This window comes from Anser brachyrhynchus, assembly GCF_964034855.1.
Source record: "Anser brachyrhynchus genome assembly, chromosome: 4".
Lineage (NCBI taxonomy): Eukaryota > Metazoa > Chordata > Aves > Anseriformes > Anatidae > Anser > Anser brachyrhynchus.
In genome coordinates, this window is record NC_137698.1 from 11,762,596 (window position 1) to 11,781,046 (window position 18,451).

An 18,451-nucleotide genomic window follows, 5' to 3' on the forward strand; every position below is an offset into this window, starting at 1 on the left:
TTCAGTGGCTTTTTGTTTGACTGTGTTAAAATTAGGAGCAGAAATCTCATTGCCTGAAAAAAAAGTGTTCTCACTAAAAAATAATTAATTTCTTTTGAAGTCCAGAATAGATGTGGTGCAGTAGAAAGAGCCATTCCTTTATCTAAGTTTTGAGGGCAGAACAAATAGAGCCTATGGCAAGGCTACACGAAAACATGACCTTGGCTGAGCAGCATGATCCCGCCAGTGTGTCAGCCCTTCGTCTCTGGTGCAAAATGTTGACACTTGAGTCAAAGTACATTTTCATGACTGTAAAAAATAACGCATTATTTTAAGCAACGAAATGTCCCATTTAACTTTCGAAAAGAGATGCGCAGTAGGAAAGCAGTGTTTGCTTTACAATGAAGTAATGCAGTGCCAGGAAACCAGGACAGAAGCACTCCTGATAATTAAGAACAAATAAAACAGGACTATTAAAACCTTTTTTTTTTTTAAAAAAAAAAAAAGGGGTTTATAAAAAGTCAATAAGGCCCTCTCCAAACACTGTACTTGTAAAGCTGTATGAGTGAAATGGGAAGGAAAGTCCACTGGTGTCTCTGTTTCAGAGACAGGTTTGGTGGCCCTAAATCTTTAAGACTTGGCTCTGAGCAGGTCAAACAGCCTTGTTTGGGACTGACCGATTTGGGAAGGGCTCAGAGCCACTCTCTGACTTGTGGTGAGAGTTCAAGCCAGCAAGGGGGCTGGAGCAGAGTAGTGCTAGGGTATCCCATATGCATGTAAATAAATCAGGAACTATCGGTCTAAACGGGTGTTTTACAGCTTCAGTTCTGGAGTGTGCTCAACAGCTCCCTTACTTTTTCGGAAGGTCATTATGAGACACACACACACAAAAAAAGGAAAACAATCATTGCATATTTGAGAATGTGATGGGGTGGTGAATGGTTGCCTGCAACACTCCTGTTACAAAAGGGAGGGGAAAAAAAAGGTAACGGTGGTTCCATGTTGAAAATTTATTGTTTAACCATTAGACTTCACCGAAGCTTTCATGTTTCCATCTTTAGAGACACAAAGACTGCCTTGCATGGGTGATGTAAAATACATGTGCGTTAAAATACTAAGTCATGCCAAACTAACTAGGGGTGAGAGTGGCATTCTTTCCAGTCTGACAAACGTTTCTGTTAGCTCACTGGGGATCACAAACACAATGAACACTAGCACTAAAATAAACTTACAAAGAAAAAAGGTTGGGTTTGTTTTGTTTGTTTGTTTGTTTTTTCCACTTTAGAAAGTTTTTTATTTTTTTTCAAGAAGACAGTGTTTTAAAAGAGCAGCAGATTTTTAGGTATCCACAGGAGTATGAGAAATTGCTCTCCCAGGTATTACATGAAGAGCAATTTCTGTTTAATCCCTCCATTTAGCAGAGCTATATATGTGTCTAAGAAGAAGGAGATGGCTATATTTGGTCCTCACCTGCTTGGCCAGGTTATCAGTGGCATTTGATTAAGTATCTGTTTTGTTTTGTTTTTTAATTATTTTATCCTTTCTCAAGTACATTCAGTGACTTCTGGCCATAAAACAATATGTAAAACCTAGACAAAACTTTGAGGGTATAAAAATATATAATTTGCTATTAAACCTGCTTCCCAAATGGGTAACTTCTTTCCTGGGTAGAAATTTAGACTGTATAGGAGATGCACTTTGGAAACGACTTGTCTCTTGCTTATTGTGGGCAACTGACTTGGTTTGCCAGGTTGCTGTGCCAGGTATGAAATTCTTTCTGCAAAGGTCCCTTTAACCAAAGAGGAAATATGGAGCATAAGTACAGTGCAGGTGAATGTATAGCATATCTTAATGACAGCATTTCCTTTAGAAAGGATGTGATATGTGGTGGAAAGGGCTTCCTAGCAGTACTAATAAACCCCCTTCAGTGCAAGGTGTTTTAAAAATAAGCAAGCAGTTGTTTTTTTTAATAAGCATAGTGTGAGTGATAGTGAGTAAGAGTACTGCGTGGAAGGTTTTAAACCAACTTCTACCCTGTTTATTGTGTAATATCAACTGATGATCACTTATGATTCATATCTTGTACATTCTTGCTTGCTTGCCTGTCTCTTTTATGTCACAAATCATGTGATGAGGTGTATAAAGGTTTAAAACCTTTCACAGAATTTCTATTTCTTTCATTAAACTGTGCTTTTGTGCATAACATAAGCACGGCAGTGTATTATCTTATCAATACCTAAGTATTTCATAAAGTATTTTAATCAAAATAGAATCCTTGTGTGCTCTGTGAGTGCAGTAGGGCCTGGTGGTCTAACATCTCATTTGAGGGATTCAGAATTATGTGGAATAGCTGGTTCAAATCCGTTCATAATTTACACAGCTTTCATCTTCCATCTTGCATAGGTGAGTTGACTAAGGTGGATGAAGTTAGGGAAAGATGCTTCGAGTATGTTGTTGCTAATGATTGGGAAGGGGGAAATGGATAACCTGCTTTGCTCAGATGCAGATCTTCTTCTTAAAGTTAAAAGATTTTATGTTTTTTCAAAAGTCTCTGCGGTAGTTAGCTTGAATCTCTTCATCCCAGATGCAGCTACATATCCATGCTGCATGTGTAAAAACGTAAAGCACTACAGGATAAAAGAGATTATACACACCTGTAATCATTGTTAACTATGTGAAATTTTGAAATGTGGTAATCTAAATGAGATTGGTATTTGGTTTCTGTCGTCTGTCGAGTTTCTTTCTTCCGTATTCCCAACCCCCAGATAATATTCTTAAAAGCTTTTTTTTTGTTCTTCGGTTTGTATGAGTGGATAATGATTTTTTGTACGGATGTATAACACTTAAACTTGTGGAGCAGTGATCATATCAGAGTTGCTGTGGAAAAAAAGGAAGTGCATGAGATTTCGGAGTCTGGTGAATACAACTACTGCATATGGTCTGTTAAGGCTACTAGTTGGGAGTATGAATATAAGAAAGTTATTTGGGCTTTTTCAGTATCACAGTGCTTCTGTGACCTCAAAGTTACTTGCAAATCATGAGATAAGGAAAAGAAAGGATGTTTGCTATGGATTTGACAACTGTCACTTGTACCTGAAACAGCATTTTGTGTTGTTTGAAGTTGTGTTGATGCACAGAGATCCTGATGGCACTGTGGACTTTTCTCCACACACGGTTTATTTTTCATGCTTTGTGTGTGCCATTGGGACTTGCCCGTGTTCAGTTTATAAGGACAGCCATTATGTCATAAACTTTCTTAATAAATGCTGTATTAAAAAGAGTATTCTGCAAATTCTAAATAAGGAAATCAACTGAAGCCTATGAACTGAGAGATAGTGGATGCCGTCGGGGGGGGGGGAGTCCGTCCCTGGAAGAGATTCTTACCCGTGCGTTCACTGCAGGTCGCCTTCTGGAAAGCAGCCCTGAGGCACCTTTCCATGTGTCTTTTCACTTTTCCTAGGCTGTCTGAAAGCTGTAGCCGTTCCTCACAAAGACCCTCTGGGCGTACCTCGGTCCGCAGGCAGGCCTCTGCGCTGCCTCGCTGGCTGCGGGCAGGAGCCTTCGGCCTGCTTCGCACACCTCCACAGGCCCGCTCGGTCTGACAGCAGAGGAGGGCTCACTCAGCAGCAACCACCTGGAGCTCAAGCAGCCGAAGGGGGACTTCTGGAAGTGGCATCACGGTTTCCAGCGGCAGCCACGCTCTCGGTCTTCTCAGGGAGCTGCAGAAAACTGCCCAGTCACTGTTGTGTTACAGAGGCACTGTAAGCTTTGGCAGACCGCACCGAGTTCGGAAGCCACTTCTCTTCCTTCCGCTCTGTGGTGTTTTGTGTTCCCCTTGAATCTGTGTTTCAGGCTCCCAGCGGGCTGCCAGTGTGACGTGCTGTCACAGTGAGTGGGAGAGTCTTTTCTGTAGGTGATTCCAGCTGTCTCTGTACAACTGTCCGCACGCTGTAGCGGGGAGTCAGAGCGATGCAGAGGTAGCCCCTGTGAGGTTTCTGCTCTGCTCGCTTGCTTGTGCTCTGTCTGTCCGCCTTCCCGGTCTTCCTGATTCCTTGCCTCCTCCCTTCCCCCTGGATAAATTTGGTGTTCATATTTGTGGATCTGTTATAACATTGTCAGAGTTCAAAATAAGCCACAGTGAAGTCTGCCTCTGGCTATACTCGCTGTAAGAGCACAGTGCTTACCTGGCTCCAGGCCAGTTGCAACTTGTCTTGCTTCGACAGCTTCCTTCTGACTCCAGCGCAAGCTGCAGAACGGGGGTGTGATTATTTGACCTCCTAGTCACAAAACCCACGGAGCCCTTTCGTTTTTATTCTGCGCTTAGAGAAGCTTTTTCTAAACTGATAAATAAAATTCTTTAAAAGTTGAGAGACTGATGGTTTCAGGCTGGGCTCTCAAAAGTTAGTCAAGTTTGATCTTCTTCGGATCACTGTTGAAGCTGGTTAGGGTTTCAAGGCAATCAAAGCCCCCAAGTGACTTGAGTATGAAGCTGAGTTCATCTTACCCAGAGCATTTATGAATATTCTCTCATCCTCTGATTACACTTAAAAATGATGAGCACCTTCACAGCATGCCAGTGCCCCGGGCCTCCCTGTTGATGTCAGTTACCGACTGCTCGTGGTAAATTGCTGGGCACTCCACAGTCCCAGACTTCTAAAGCAGCAGCAAAACAGTAGGGAAATGGGTGGTTTCCAGTGCCTGTGAAATGTTATTCTTTCTGCTTTTGTATAAAGTAATTTATGCAGCTTCCCGTCTTTTTTTTTCCGTTCTCCCAAACTTACTGTGCTCTTCAGACCCAATTAAAAATCCTTTGGGGACAGATCGACCTCAGTGGCATTTCCTGTGTGCTTAGAGGAAAGCAAGTTTCCTGCTCTGAAGAGCTACAAGGGCTTAAATGCCCTGTAAGTCCAGCCATTTGTTTGGTTGGAATGACTAGGTGAAATTCGTTTGTACCCCTTTTTATAGCAGAATGGTCTAAAATTGACTTAATCCCCTACACCTTTAAGCTTTAGCACCTCAGCAACTCATCCTTGCCCTTGTGCCAGCACAGGCATGTGTGGCTGCAGGATGAGCCGGATCAGGGAGTTGATCTGTCTACAGACTGACCTGGCCACACAAAAAGTGGTTGCTTCAGACAGAGCAGTTGACTACTGAAGTACTGTTTTGGCAGGGTAGCTCCATGCCAGCCAGTGGCAACGCTTGATCTCAAGCCTAAGAGATGCTTTCTCAAGTCCACAAGTAACACACTTTTCTCTTCAGATCCATTCAGTTTTATACAGACGTGACTTGCCACAGTCAGACCTGTGTCTTGGTCATTTCACACCTCTGCAGTTGAGCCAGATTGCAGCAGCATCAAATCAGCTTTCAACAGCAACAGCGATACCAGGGAATTCTTAGCTGTATACATACAGCCATCACTGCTTCTTTGGTCTCTCAGTATGTCTTTTTTTTTTTTCTTAACCTTTACTAGATAGGCAGGTTGTCTAATTCTTGAGCAGCAGACAGCGAAAGGCTCGGGTGGTTTCTCCTGGCAGAAATGCTTTATTGTTGCTATGGGAATAGGCTGTGCACAGTCGCTGAGCTGGAGCGACTTCTGACCATGTAGCAGTGGAACTGTTACATGCTTGTGAACACTGAGAAATGAATCTGTTTCACTTTTATTATCTTTTTTATTTACTTCACTTTTATAATCACTTTTTTTTTTCAGACTGAATGTCTTGCTGTAAATGAACTGCAGATACAAGACAGAGCTGCATACTAACTTTAAAATTTTTTTATTTGTTTTTAGCTCCCAAGAAGATGAGCGGCCTATGTCACCCTTCTATGTGAGGTATTTACTCATTTATTTTAATGTATTTCTCTGAGCGGGATTGACTTGTTATTAGAATTAAATGCGGGGAGTGATTCCAGAAAGTCTGCACAGACTAATCAAACTGAAGGTTAATGTTAAGTTCATAATTATTGCTCAGCTAGTGGGATGAACGAGACTTCAGAGAGACAAAAATAATGTCAGCAGACTTTGTATTTAAAGACAAGGTTAAAGTTTTTGTGCCAGTCTTGTCAATTCTTAATTAGAAGATGGGCTTTCTTTTCCTGTTCTCTTCATTTCATTAAGTAGTTTAGATGCCTGTTTTAAGTAGCTTATAATCTGTGGGCGCAGGAAAGATTTTTGCCACGAGCTTTGAGGAACTGGCATCATGTGCTGGTCAGAAAGAAACCAGGAACCAGATGGTGAGTCAGCAGCCCATCCAGCAACCACTCCTCTGATGCAGCCCAGCCAGCCCGGAAAAGCAGGAGAGGGCCTGGGTCCAGAGTGTGCCTGCCCGGAGGGAATGGCAGTCTGACTGCATTTGAACAAATCGTGTTTCTTGTTTTGCCAGCTGGAGGGCAAAGTCACTGCTTATAAAAGTGGCCTAATTCTGTTGACATCAGTGAAAGTTTGCTCTGCTTACTTCAGTAGCCAACTCAGTCCCAGTGCTTTCATTTCTATTTAGTGAAAGTCCAAGAGCCAGGGCAATTAACAGTGAAGGGATGCAGAGGAAGAACGGCCAGATATTACAATTGGGTTCTTCTAATTGGAGTTTAAACAAATAAAAAGTCCCCGTGGTGAGAGCAGTGAGATTGGTAATTCTTACAGTGCCCTCTTATTTGTTAGTTCTCTTGCATGTATTCCTTTTTATCTGTGTAGCTTGGGCTCATTCTCAGAGATTTTTTGTGACATAAACTACAGAAAATGTGCATTTCATGAGTACTCTTAACGTGGAGACTTGCTTTAAAACTGCAGAAATGTGTGTCAGTGAACTGTTTATGGACTAGCCTGGTTGCATGGTATTGTCTGCCTTCCTGATAAAGCACCATCATTCCCTGCAGTGTATTTGTGCAGAGGTTAACTAATCTGTGCTTCAGAAACTCCAAACTGTCCAAGCAGGCTCTGCTTTTGCCTTTTGGAGATAATTTCCTAGCTGCACAGATCACTCTGTCACGTTTTACCCAATTTAGATTCTCATCCTGACTTTCCACTGAGAATAGTCCCCATATTTTTTTTTCCTTCCTTGCAGTATGTGTCCTTCGGATATTTGTAGGCTTTCACTACATTTCCATCTGCCTTACTGCATAAAATTGTCCTTCTGAGTTTTTTCCTGGATCATGGAAAAATGGTCCAGGAAGGGATCTCTTCAACAGTCAAGAATAAACAGAGTTGGAAAGTGAAGTGGCTGGTAAGAGCAGAGAGGGAGCAGCACACCTCGCAAGTGAGGCTTCAGGCCAAGCTCGCATCTTTTCTAACACTGCTGAGACACAATTACTTGTAAATAAAGCTAGCAGCTTGCAAATTTTGCTTCTATCTGCCACAAGTTAGAAATGTATACTCCTGAAGTGAGTTGCCAGGTGCAGTTAATTTGGCAGGGTAGCTAGTTCTGTTTGGGCAATTCATGGTGTACAATAACTATAGAATAACTTGAGAACTTGTGTGTATGGCACGTGTTTTCTGTGCAACTTTGAGTGCTGAATGACGGTCACATCTATTTGTGTTGCTACCAGCCACACTTACGTAGTCTGACATACTGTTCAAGTATCATGAACAGGTGAATCAACTTCAAGTGAAGCAGGAGTGTGTGTATAGAGCCAGAGTTAGGCCACTGCTCTGTTTATACAGTAATTTCATATAGATAATGCAACAAGTTAGTTAAATGGGAACAAGAGCTCTTTATCTTCCAAACACTGCACAGTATGTGGTTTTTGCCAGGCTGAAGGAGGATTGTGTCTCCCAGTTGATGAATTTTGCCAGGATAAGAACAGACACTTGATTCTGTACGGTGCTGTACTGTACCGTGTCAGCTAGCAATGGAAATATTTCTCTTGATGTCATTTTTAACAACAACACAAATGCTTGAAGTCTTAACTTCAAGTCAGAACTGTCAGGATGCCACCAATACACTATTTTTTAAAATTGCACTTTTTTAGGGTTCTGGATTGGTCTTTTGGTGTTGTGGTAGGTTTGATTTTGGGGGGGGGGGGGGGGCCTGGTTGTTTTTTTTTGGGTGGGAAGTAATTACCAAGCATAGAACTAATCATCACTCTTGCTCTGTAAGGATACAAAGAATCATTAAAGGTACAAAAGTGGTAAATGAGGCAAAATGTGATCTAAGTTTAAGAGAGGTGATACAAGCACAATCAAATTATTTTTGATAAGTCTTTCCAGAGAGAGGAAGAAAAAAATTATATATCATCTGATTTCAGCAAAATGCTTTATATCGTGCCATCTATATAGAGAAAAAGGCCTTCATCTAAGAACATAAAGATGGACAGGGAAGGGTTGAGATCTATAGGTCTTTTTCCTGCAAGAGGAAAGAGATTGCTTGTGGAGTTCCTTAAGTGTGCTGGAATATATTTTTTTTTTCTTTAATAGCTACTGGTGTAAAAGAACAGAACCATGGTCATGAATTTCACTTAAAGCAGAAATTTGTGGATGTATAACGTACATTTTTTCAGTAGACTTGGGGGAGGTAGGAATACCCTTTTACAAGACTCAGATGAGGCCCCATAAGATTTCAGTAACTTGTGTTCAAATGGTGTTAGGTTTATAAAGATGGTTAAAAAGCAGGCAAAAACTGTTACAAAATGGAGAAAAGAGCAGGGAGGGCCTATTTACCATAAAAAAAAACAAACTAGAGTGCATGTATTTCATCTGTATTTTAGACAAAGGTAAGGATTGTTTTGTTAAGTATGTGAGAGAAAAAAATGGATACAATCAGGCAATTAATAAACTTAGGCAAGTAATGAGAAATTTTGTAGCTGAATCCTTCTCTTGGTAGGCATTTGGACGATGAGGTGGGTTTGATCAGTGTGCGAGGTGGTTTCCTCTGAGTTCTGTGGTTTTATTCATTCACTGGCTGTTGAGCAGGTTTGTCCTTTCCCTTTCTGTATTCCCTGGTAAGACAATTTGTTTACTCAGCTATACTTAGTACCAGGCAAGGAGATTTCTGCAGTGTTGAAAGAAGAGGAAAACCTTGCTGGATGATTGATTGTTCTAGGGAGTCGTGCCTGAAGGGCATCTATGTTCCAAAAGTTTTGTAATGAAGCCTTGTGGGAAAGGGAGTTGAGAGAGTTATATAAGAAGCTGTGTTATGGATTTTTTAATTCTGTTATAAGAATCTGAATGCCAGCTACACTGAGTAATATGTACTGAGAAGCAGTGTGCAGTTTCAGGTAATTAAACAGCATCTGGCAAAGGCGATTAATTCCCTGTAAGCACACTTTTGCTCAACATGTGCAATGAGTTTTTAAAAGACAGGGAATCCACAGGCATGCTTTCTGCTTGAGGATCTGCTTTAGATTTGATATGAGTCACGTAGATGGTTTCAGAGTAGTTTCCTAATAAGTATATCCTGAGATAAGCCAGAGTGATATTAAAGGGGAAAAGGACAAAAGCTTTGATGTGTGGAGCTTTCTTGTTGATATGTAGAGCATTAAACTGGAATTGGGATGAGAGCTGATGTCACAAGCATTTGATACCCTGAAGTTCAGGGCAAGGCATTGACATAAAACAGTTTCACCTGTTTTAGTACTTCTTTTCTCTGGCAGTACTAATATCGTGTTAGGAGTATTTAATGCAGCTGCCTGTTTACCCTTTTAACAGTTGTTATATGAGACAACTCCTTTGGCATAATACAAGTCAAGCATCGGTGGTATATTGGGTGAGATGTTTTACTGTATTTGCTCTCAGGTCCATTTTCTGAAGAAACAGAAACAACGAGTCGTAGATTTACTGTCTGCTCAGAAAGGTGCTTGACTTCCTTTTGAGTGCTTCATCTTTGGCTGACCATGCAGTAAGAGGTCCTAAAGCCCACGGGAGTGCAGGGCCCTTTTACAAATTGTTATGGTATGGGATGCATGTTGATGTCCATCATATAAGCCTTGCTGAAAATAGATACAAGGCTGCTAAGGTCCCCTTGTTCTTATTGCCCAGCTACCTTGCAGATTTCAGGCTAAGGGACCTCTGTCATTAGGTGGAGCTGTGGGAAATGGAGAGTCCTGATTCCATGCTGTTAATTAGGAGGACTGTCTCACTAAGCACCCTTTATATTCAGTGGGAGAAGGTGATCTGTTCCATTTCAAATCAGGAGTGTAATTTGGAGGCTGTGAATGGCCCCCAGAGGAATGTTTTCATTGTCTGGAGAGGATCCTGCACAGACACAGTGGTCTGAATTTGCAAAACAGAATTGGGTGGTGTGTATGAAAACCCTTCAGGGTTGTCTCTGCTTCAAGCAGTAGGTGTCAGTGTGCACCCATCATAAAGGGCAATTCGAGCATACATGAAAACAGCAGGAATACTGAAGAAAACAAGGCAGTTGCTTTTAGTGGGATGAATTTTCTGCATAGTGAGCAAGTAGCATCAAATATACCATATTTAAAGGAAGGATAATTGGATCCGAGTTTGAAAAAGTGTGAAGATGCTGAAAAAAACTTTGAAAGCGTTGTCTTCTGTGTGACGGAATATCCCAGTAAATAAGAACACATCTCTTTATCTTTAAACTCATTATTTTCACACTTTACACGATCCTTCTCTTGGGGGAATGTGTGTCAGATGAAGTGGTTGTCTTAAGACAGATCCCACATGAATCAGCAACATTGCATGTCACTGTATGCAACAGTTGTGGAGAGCAAACGGTTCTTACACAATATTGGTACCTGTGAAAAAAAAAATTTCCTGGGTCATGTTGGAATTCTGTATTAGGGAGGGTTCAGAAATTTCACGCCTGAAATGTCAAAGTAATTTAAAAATCATTGTCTGCTTTGCTGGAATGGCAAAATGTTAAAAGTCTGTATCTACTGAGGCTCTCTTCTCATTGTGCTTGCCTTTATTTAAAAAGCAAAACCAAAATATTTTTGCTTCCTCAATAAGGCAAATGGATTTTAAATAAATCTCAGCAATGAGTCGCCTTAGTTCCAGATTGCAAATACAGCTTATGATTTAGGCAGTTAAGTATGTCCAGCAATTAATTCATTGACTTCACAAATGAAAACCCAATCTGGGAAAACACTATGCCAGTAAGTCAGTTTGTTCTGGTTGATTTATACTGTGCTCTTTTAATACTTGAATGCTGATAGATTTTGCTCAACAGGGCCTTGAATGGAAAAAAACAGAAGAGAGGTTTTGATGCCCAATTCAATTATTTGCTGTTGCCCAGTACAGACCAAGCAGGGTGCGAGTATTGCATGAGGTAAATCTACAGTGCCTATCTTCAAGCTTACAGGTTGCTAGCTGGAGTAGCAGGGGAAACGTAATGTGCTTAAAGCTGGCAGAAAATGCAACCTTTCCATACTTGAGATTGAAACAACATGGAAGAAGAGGTAATAGAAGAGAGAATTATGTGTGAAACGAGACATTATTCAGAGGGGGCACATATGAAGGAGTGTGAGAGTAGCAAAATGCTTTAGTAAACAGGTCACAAAACTTTGAGAAGTGCCAGAGATCAGACTTCCCAAAAGGAAAAGCATGAGGGTCAAAAAAAGTTTATAGCATTTAAAACATCTTTGTGCATTGATGCAGGTTTTGTGGCTGATTCTCTGAAAGTAAAAGTCTCCAGCACTGGAAAACTCTCCTGCTGCTTTCTGTTGCAGGCAGAAGAAGGAGAACCTTTAATTTATATCAAAAGTTGACATTTCTCACTGTGTTCTCCAGCAGCTGCATAACTTAATAATCTAGCTGTGGAGATAATTGACTCTACGTATCAGTGAAATCAAGCAGACGTGAGGAGAAAGTAATTAACCAAAGTAGAACATGATTTCACATTGTCCAGATGATTTAATGAACAAAGCAGCCATTCTGAGGCAGCTTGCTCCACAGAAGGGCATGCCAAGAGGGCTCTTTTGGGCATGGCCTGCTTTGTCTGCTCTGGGAAGAATAAATCATGATACAGTATGATACAGTTGATACAGTATTAACTTACTCCCACAGGGCAGTATAGAATCATAGAATATCCCGAGCTGGAAGGGACCCACAAGGATCATCGAGTCCAACTCCTGGCACCACAGAGGTCTACACAAAAATTCAGACCTATGACTAAGAGCACAGTCCAAACGCGTCTTAAACTCCAACAGGCTTGGTGCCGTGACTGCGTCCCTGGGGAGCCTGTTCCAGTGCGCGACAGCCCTCTCAGTGAAGAACCTCTTCCTGATATCCAGCCTGAACCTCCCCTGTCACAGCCTGACACCATTCCCTTGGGTCCCGTCACTGGTCACTAAAGAGAACAGATCGGCGCCTGCCCCTCCACTGCCCCTCATGAGGAAGCTGTAGGCCGCCATGAGGTCTCCCCTCAGCCTCCTGTTTCCAGGCTGAACAGGCCAAGTGCCCTCAGCCACTCCTCGTACGTCTTCCCCTCTAGGCCCTTCACCATCTTTGCAGCCCTCCTCTGGACACTCTCCAACAGTTTCATGGCCTTTTTGTACTGTGGTGCCCAGAACTGCACACAGTACTCAAGGTGAGGCCACACCAACGCAGAGTAGCTGTAGGATAAATTGTATCTTATAATGTGGTTTAGCCTGCTGCTTGCTTCCTAATCCATCTCCCATGAGAGACCAGATCATTAAAAAAAAAAAAAAAAGTTTCAGGCTTGGAAGAGGCCAAAGTTTATGTAGATAAGCAGGAAAGCAAATAGGGTGCTTGAAATGTGCACTTCAAATTGTAAATCCATGCAATAGTTAATAGTCAGGAGAGTGAATAGGGGAAGAAAGAGATCTTGCAATTCTTTTCTCTGCGTGTAGGTTGCATGTCCATAATAATAAGCGTTCATAATAATGAGTACAGCAATTTGATACTTGTTTGTGTGTCTCCCATTCATGAACTCATCTGAATGACACAGCTACTTGGGTGCTGTGTAGGTAATGTGGAATATGCTGGCAAATACGTGACTGCTTTCATGCTGTGCCACAGCTCCAGGGGACTCTGTCTGGCCTAGAGATCGGCACAGAGCAAAGGAAGGCCTGGAAGGGATGAGTGTGGTAGGGTGCATGGGTTTATCCAAACCACGGCGAATGTACTGGCTCAGCCGAAGAAAGCAGAAGTGTATGTGAGTGATACGCAGCTGGTTATTTGTGAGGAGTATTTGTCTCTGTAGGCAGAGCTGAGCAGAGAGTGAGCTTGTTTTTAAACTGACCCGTAGTGATCCTTAATTTATCCTTCCCATTCTCTATTGCCTACCTTCCACCAGAAGTGACACTGAAAAGCAGTGGAGCCAGAGTAGTCATCACCTGAGTGTCGCAGCTTCTTAACTGGCATTGGATCTGTACGGTCAAGTATTAAACGTTCAAGGGAAGCGAGAGAGGAAGCAGGTTATTTAAGGGAAGTTGGTTGTTACTGGTTCTTCTGCATTGAACCAGTTTGTGAGAAAACCATGACGACTGAAAGCCGTGAACGACTGTTTTGGCAGAAAGCACGTTTTGCGTTCAGTGTGTCTCATAACCTATCCACACGGTTCACTTTTCTGGAATTTATCAGCCAGTCACACTACTGATTCTTCTGCTGATACAGGGAGAAAGCCAAAAGAACCTTCTAGGCCTGTAATGTGTTTGCCTTAATTAATGAAGATCACAGGGGTGATGGTCGTGAAGTGTCACCTTATCTGCAAAGCTGAGTCGGCAGTGGAGAAGAGGGGCAAGACGGGACTTGGCTCGGCCAGACTGACTCTGGCCCTGTGCAGAGGGAGGAAAGCTGTGACAGCTGTGCAAGGCGGCACGTCAGCTTGTTCAGAAGGGTGTTAAGCAGCAAGCAATGACACTTAGAGTCATGCGAGCTCTTCAGAGCCCGAAAACAGACTGAGAGGGAAAAGGAAAAGAAGAGACCGTGCATTTTATTTTTAAAAATGTAAAGCATGAACATGAATGTCAGAGAGCTGCAGGAGGAGAACTGTGAACAGACCATTTTTCCTTTCCCATCACGTTAATATTTAAAGATTCTTAAATATTAAGTCCCCTTTCATACGTTTTCAAGTCAGCCTCAAAAGTCAAGATTTTTTGTGATGAGGCTAAAACAACCTACATACAGCTGCAGAAAGCTCTTAAGAAAGCAAAAACTCTGCTATATGCTGAAGTTGAAATACTTTCCATTTAGTTCCTGGCCTACCGCTAGGAAATGACAGGCAAAGTAATTCTTGAGGATATTGGCATTGTCAATATGTGCCACATCACTGTGGGAATAAAAATTCCTTAAGGGAAAAACTTGTGGCATGTGCATGCAATTGTTGTTGAGACAGCCTCACATCTTTAAATTGTTTCTTAGTGCTGCAAAGAACAAGTGTTTTGAGACATTATTGCAATATGTAGACCTAACTTTCTCCTCTTTTTCTTTTACACAGCTCCCATGTATCACAAGTCAGTAGTAACATGCCTGCTACAGGAGAGTAAGTGTCTCTTTTACTATTTTGTATGTACAATTTTGGTATCTTGAAGTTTTTAAAGTATTGCTGGTCTCTGATTTCTCCTTAAGGGTCATTCTTACACAAGCAAAAAAGACATTGTTTCCCAAACCAAAGCATCTGCAATGATTATAAATTACTTCCTCCTGAAAAATTCGCAGGTCCTTGGTTCTTTCTGTGCGCTGTGCATGTGATGTTTTGGTTAGGCAGATCCTGCTTATTTAGAGAAACAGTTCATGTTGTGCTCTTGCTCTTGTTTGCACCCTGTCCCGTCCCAGTGGAGAACAGGGCTTGATCCCATTACAGTAAGTGCTGTGCCAGCGATAGCAGCAGAGCTGGCTCCCCTGACAGAGCTGAAAGTTTCCATAGGCTGGTGGGTTTGCAGAGTTGATTCTTGTCAATACATCAAACACGGACATGCTCGCCAAGTTAAACCATGCATTTTTTTTTGCAGTTGCTAAGACCTTCTGACATTTTGGTAACTGCAGTCTCAGCAGAACTATATCAATTTAGCAACAATTTTTGTAAATTCTCTGGAGAAGTCAGACAAGGTAAAGGTATACATACTTACAGCTACTCAGTTAAAAATTAACCAGCAAATCTTGCAAATAACATTTTTAATTATGGAAAAAGCACTACAAGTTATATAGGGGCCTTAGTCAGCTGTGTTTAGAAAAACTCATTCTTCGTTGCAAGAAACATGAATGGGGCAGGGAAATGTGTTTCCAAAAGATCTTTTAGGAGAAAAAAGAAAAAGGTGGGTTTTTTTATTTAGATTTTGTCTACAAAAAGTTCCTCTGGTTAAGGAAGAAAGGAAATATTACAAGAAAATGTGAGTACCATAATGAAGCAGATTTGATCGTGTTGAAAGTTCAGGTAGCCTCACAGCTTTAACTGATGGAACTGCAGAGGCTCCTATGCTGTCACTTGTGTGGAAGATCTCTTAGTGCCAGTGGGCATGAGCTCTATCGAGAGAGAACATCAAGAAGGGACTGCAGGTGGTGGCACAATAACAGTGCAAAACCAGCATGAGCTCAGAACCAGATCCGTGTTTGGTCACTGAGTTAAACGTGTGGTTTTACACTATGAGTTTACAGTGAGGTACAGTTTACGTGTTCTCATCCCCCTGTGAGACAGCAGTGAATCACCTTCTTGCAGATGATCCATTGCCTTACTGAACTTGGATTGCACCATAGACTTGACCAGCGTCAGCATGGTTGGGTAGCAAAAAAGGATTTTGTCAGGGCAAGGAATGTTAAAGTGGAGGGTGAAAGTTAGACACCAAAGTTGCAGTAAATAAAAGCAGTTGTTTTACAGAAGGTTCAGGCAGCCCTAGAAATAAACAAAGGCAACATGAACTGGGAAAGCTCAGCTCTTCTGAGAAACCTGAACATCAAGTTATCTGAAGATTTTGGCTTAGCTCTTTGCAAATGTCTCGGACCCTAGTACATTTTATACTGTCTTGCCATTCATAATAAAACATAACCCTCCAATACCCAGCCTTTATTGTTGCAGAGAGGGAGCTCCAGAAAATCTTTGAGCTCAATTGACCTTATTTTTCGGCTTGACAGGTATTTAGAGAAGACAATCCGCTCAGCCGTGGAGCAGCATCTCTTTGATGTTCATTGCTCAGGCGGCCAGAGTTCAGAGGACTCTGAATCGGGAACATCATCAGCCTCTTCTAATGTGTCTGCCAGGCAGAGGAGGCGACATCACAAAGAGCAGGAGGAAGCCCGGAGAAACAGAGACATGTACGATCCTGATTTCTTTGTTTTGGAAAGTATATTTGATTAAGTGTACCCTAGTTATGTCTTCTATCTAGGCACTGCTTGGTAGTTCTGATATGAACAGAAGCCTTGTTGCATCAGGTAGAGCTGTGAAATGTGGAGTTTATTAGAGCTAACTGAGTGGGCCAGAGTATGATAAGAAGTCAGCTAAAGCAGCATAGTAGAGTTCTTAATGAATTTGGAATTGTTTCATTACAGTATTTGTTGTTTTAGTGGAAATCCCCAAGCAATTGGCCCTAGAGTCTGTAACTTTCTGCAAGATAAAAACATTGTTTTTAGATGCTTTTCTGAATTCAAAATGAGACCAAGTTGTCCTTTCGTATGTGTAGGTATAGCTTATAATCGGGTTTATTGAGGAGCCCTGGGAGTTCGTCTGAAACTAGAAATCATCCTTTTGATTAATCAGATCCTAAGATTTTTTTATCCACCATTACACAAACATTAAACGTAACTTAATGGTGATTTTCATTAAATCAAAGAGTAAAAATAATACCTATTTTTCCTTTCATACTGCTATACTTGTGGCATATATTGTGTGGTACAGGTGTGGTACAAACCACCACAGCTTTAAAAAACACATGCCCAAGACATAGCTATCTTTAGGAATTGTAACCAGAGATTTTGCAAGCCCATCATCTAATTAGTGCTTAGACATACATCTAGCTTTAAACACTGTGATAATTCTTGTAAACAATGTCTGTACTTGACTGTAGTATTGGATTGCTAGGACTTCAAGGTAGTTTCTGAAATACAGATCTAGGCTCTTATTCTTTCCTGGATACTGAATTCCACAAATCCTATTGGATCTGCACTTTCCTATACCAAGCCACTTTTGCATAGATGCATAACCTTCAGTACCTCATCTGAATACCGTAGCTGTGCTATTTTCCAAAATGTGTCAGTTTAAAAAAAATAATAATAATCCATAGCTACAAAATAAATTAAAAAAAAAAAAGCATTTCCATAGCAAATGAAAACATGCTGTGATTATGGACTGGGAAATTAGCAGTTGCAAGTCACTCGAGTACCTGGCAGTAGCTCTGAAGTAGTTTTTCTTGTTTAGTAGCCCTGCTGACAGGCTTTGCAGGTAAGTAGGTCAGAGACTGGCTAGTGTACGTGTTTGGAAGCATATAGTACTGCAGGGTTTTTTTTCAACATTGCGTTACAGAACTGCCTTCAGAGCGCTCTAGCCTATCTTGACGCAGTTGTTCACGTTCAGTCCCTAAAGCATGAGCCAAGGATTTATAACATAATGGAAGTTTTGAATGCTGGCTGGGGTTCAGATTGTTTTCCCTGGTTCCCGTAGGTCAGATTGCTGAAACTCCTGTGGGTGAATTGTCAAAATTCAGAATTCCTTTCAAAGCCAGTAGTAGGTTGGGGTTTTTTTTTGTTTTTTTTTTGTTTTCCCCTCTTTGGTTGTCAGTGACTTCATCTCCTTGCCTTGTGATGGATCACAAGAGGATTTGTAATGTCACAAGATGGGACTGCAGCATTAATACAGCTAGTATTAATACAAGAGTGTTCATCACAAAAACACATACATGAACTCCTAGGCTTCGCAGACTACATGATCTACAGACTATATATAAGTAATTGGTCTGCTTAGGGGATTATAAAAACTTACAGAAAGGCAAATGGATTATCTTAGAAGTTTGATCATAGACGTATAATACAATATACGATACATTTATTTTATCTCTCTTCCAGTGACCAACCCTAGAGATTTGAGATATAGAAAATCACTGGAACTTTCTCATTTTGTTTTTGATCTGAACATTTTGTAATGCTGGCACTGTCCAGATACTGCAGAGTAACTGTTTTCTTATCACACTACTGCAAGTTTAGAGAAGTTGTGCTGCTGCCTGTGAAAGCAGGCTTTAGAGTCGCACAGCACTGCGTAAGGCGGCTGCACATACAGAAGTTAGTAAACGTTCCAGTTTTGATGTCAAGTGTGAGCAGTCTTTAGCCCCTGGAGGGATAGGGTTGGTAAAGAATGAGATGCATTGTGTTTCTTCTATTTCCTTAATGTAGTGATGTGTTTTATATGTGTCTGTTCATTATTGCACAAAGTAGAGGGAAGACTACTGAAAAGGTTGTGAAGACAAAACTGCATGCTGGTAGATCCAGCAGGATAATTGTGCAGGGAAAGATAAGCCGTATGCCAAGCTTCTGGAAAACACACACAAACCCAGCTAGCTCAGGGAGACCCAGATAGCATATCACATGATGACTTCAAGGTAGCTGTCCCATTAGCTTCCTGACACAGCAGAA

General features: G+C 41.4%; 1 protein-coding gene across 14 annotated transcripts in view; it reads left to right on the forward strand.

Annotated features, from left to right (window-relative positions):
• The window catches only part of FAM13A (family with sequence similarity 13 member A), a 134,402-nt gene that overhangs the window by 75,717 nt on the left and 40,234 nt on the right, over positions 1 to 18,451 (forward strand). For 12 of the 14 annotated variants that reach the window (XM_080591851.1, XM_080591852.1, XM_080591844.1 and 9 more), the window contains 3 exons: positions 5,768 to 5,809; positions 14,334 to 14,378; positions 15,965 to 16,144. In XM_080591851.1, coding sequence (XP_080447977.1) covers positions 5,768 to 5,809; positions 14,334 to 14,378; positions 15,965 to 16,144 — 267 coding nt within the window. The remainder of the gene's footprint in view (positions 1 to 5,767; positions 5,810 to 14,333; positions 14,379 to 15,964; positions 16,145 to 18,451) is intronic. The other 2 variants (XM_080591855.1, XM_080591856.1) reach the window with 1 other exon arrangement.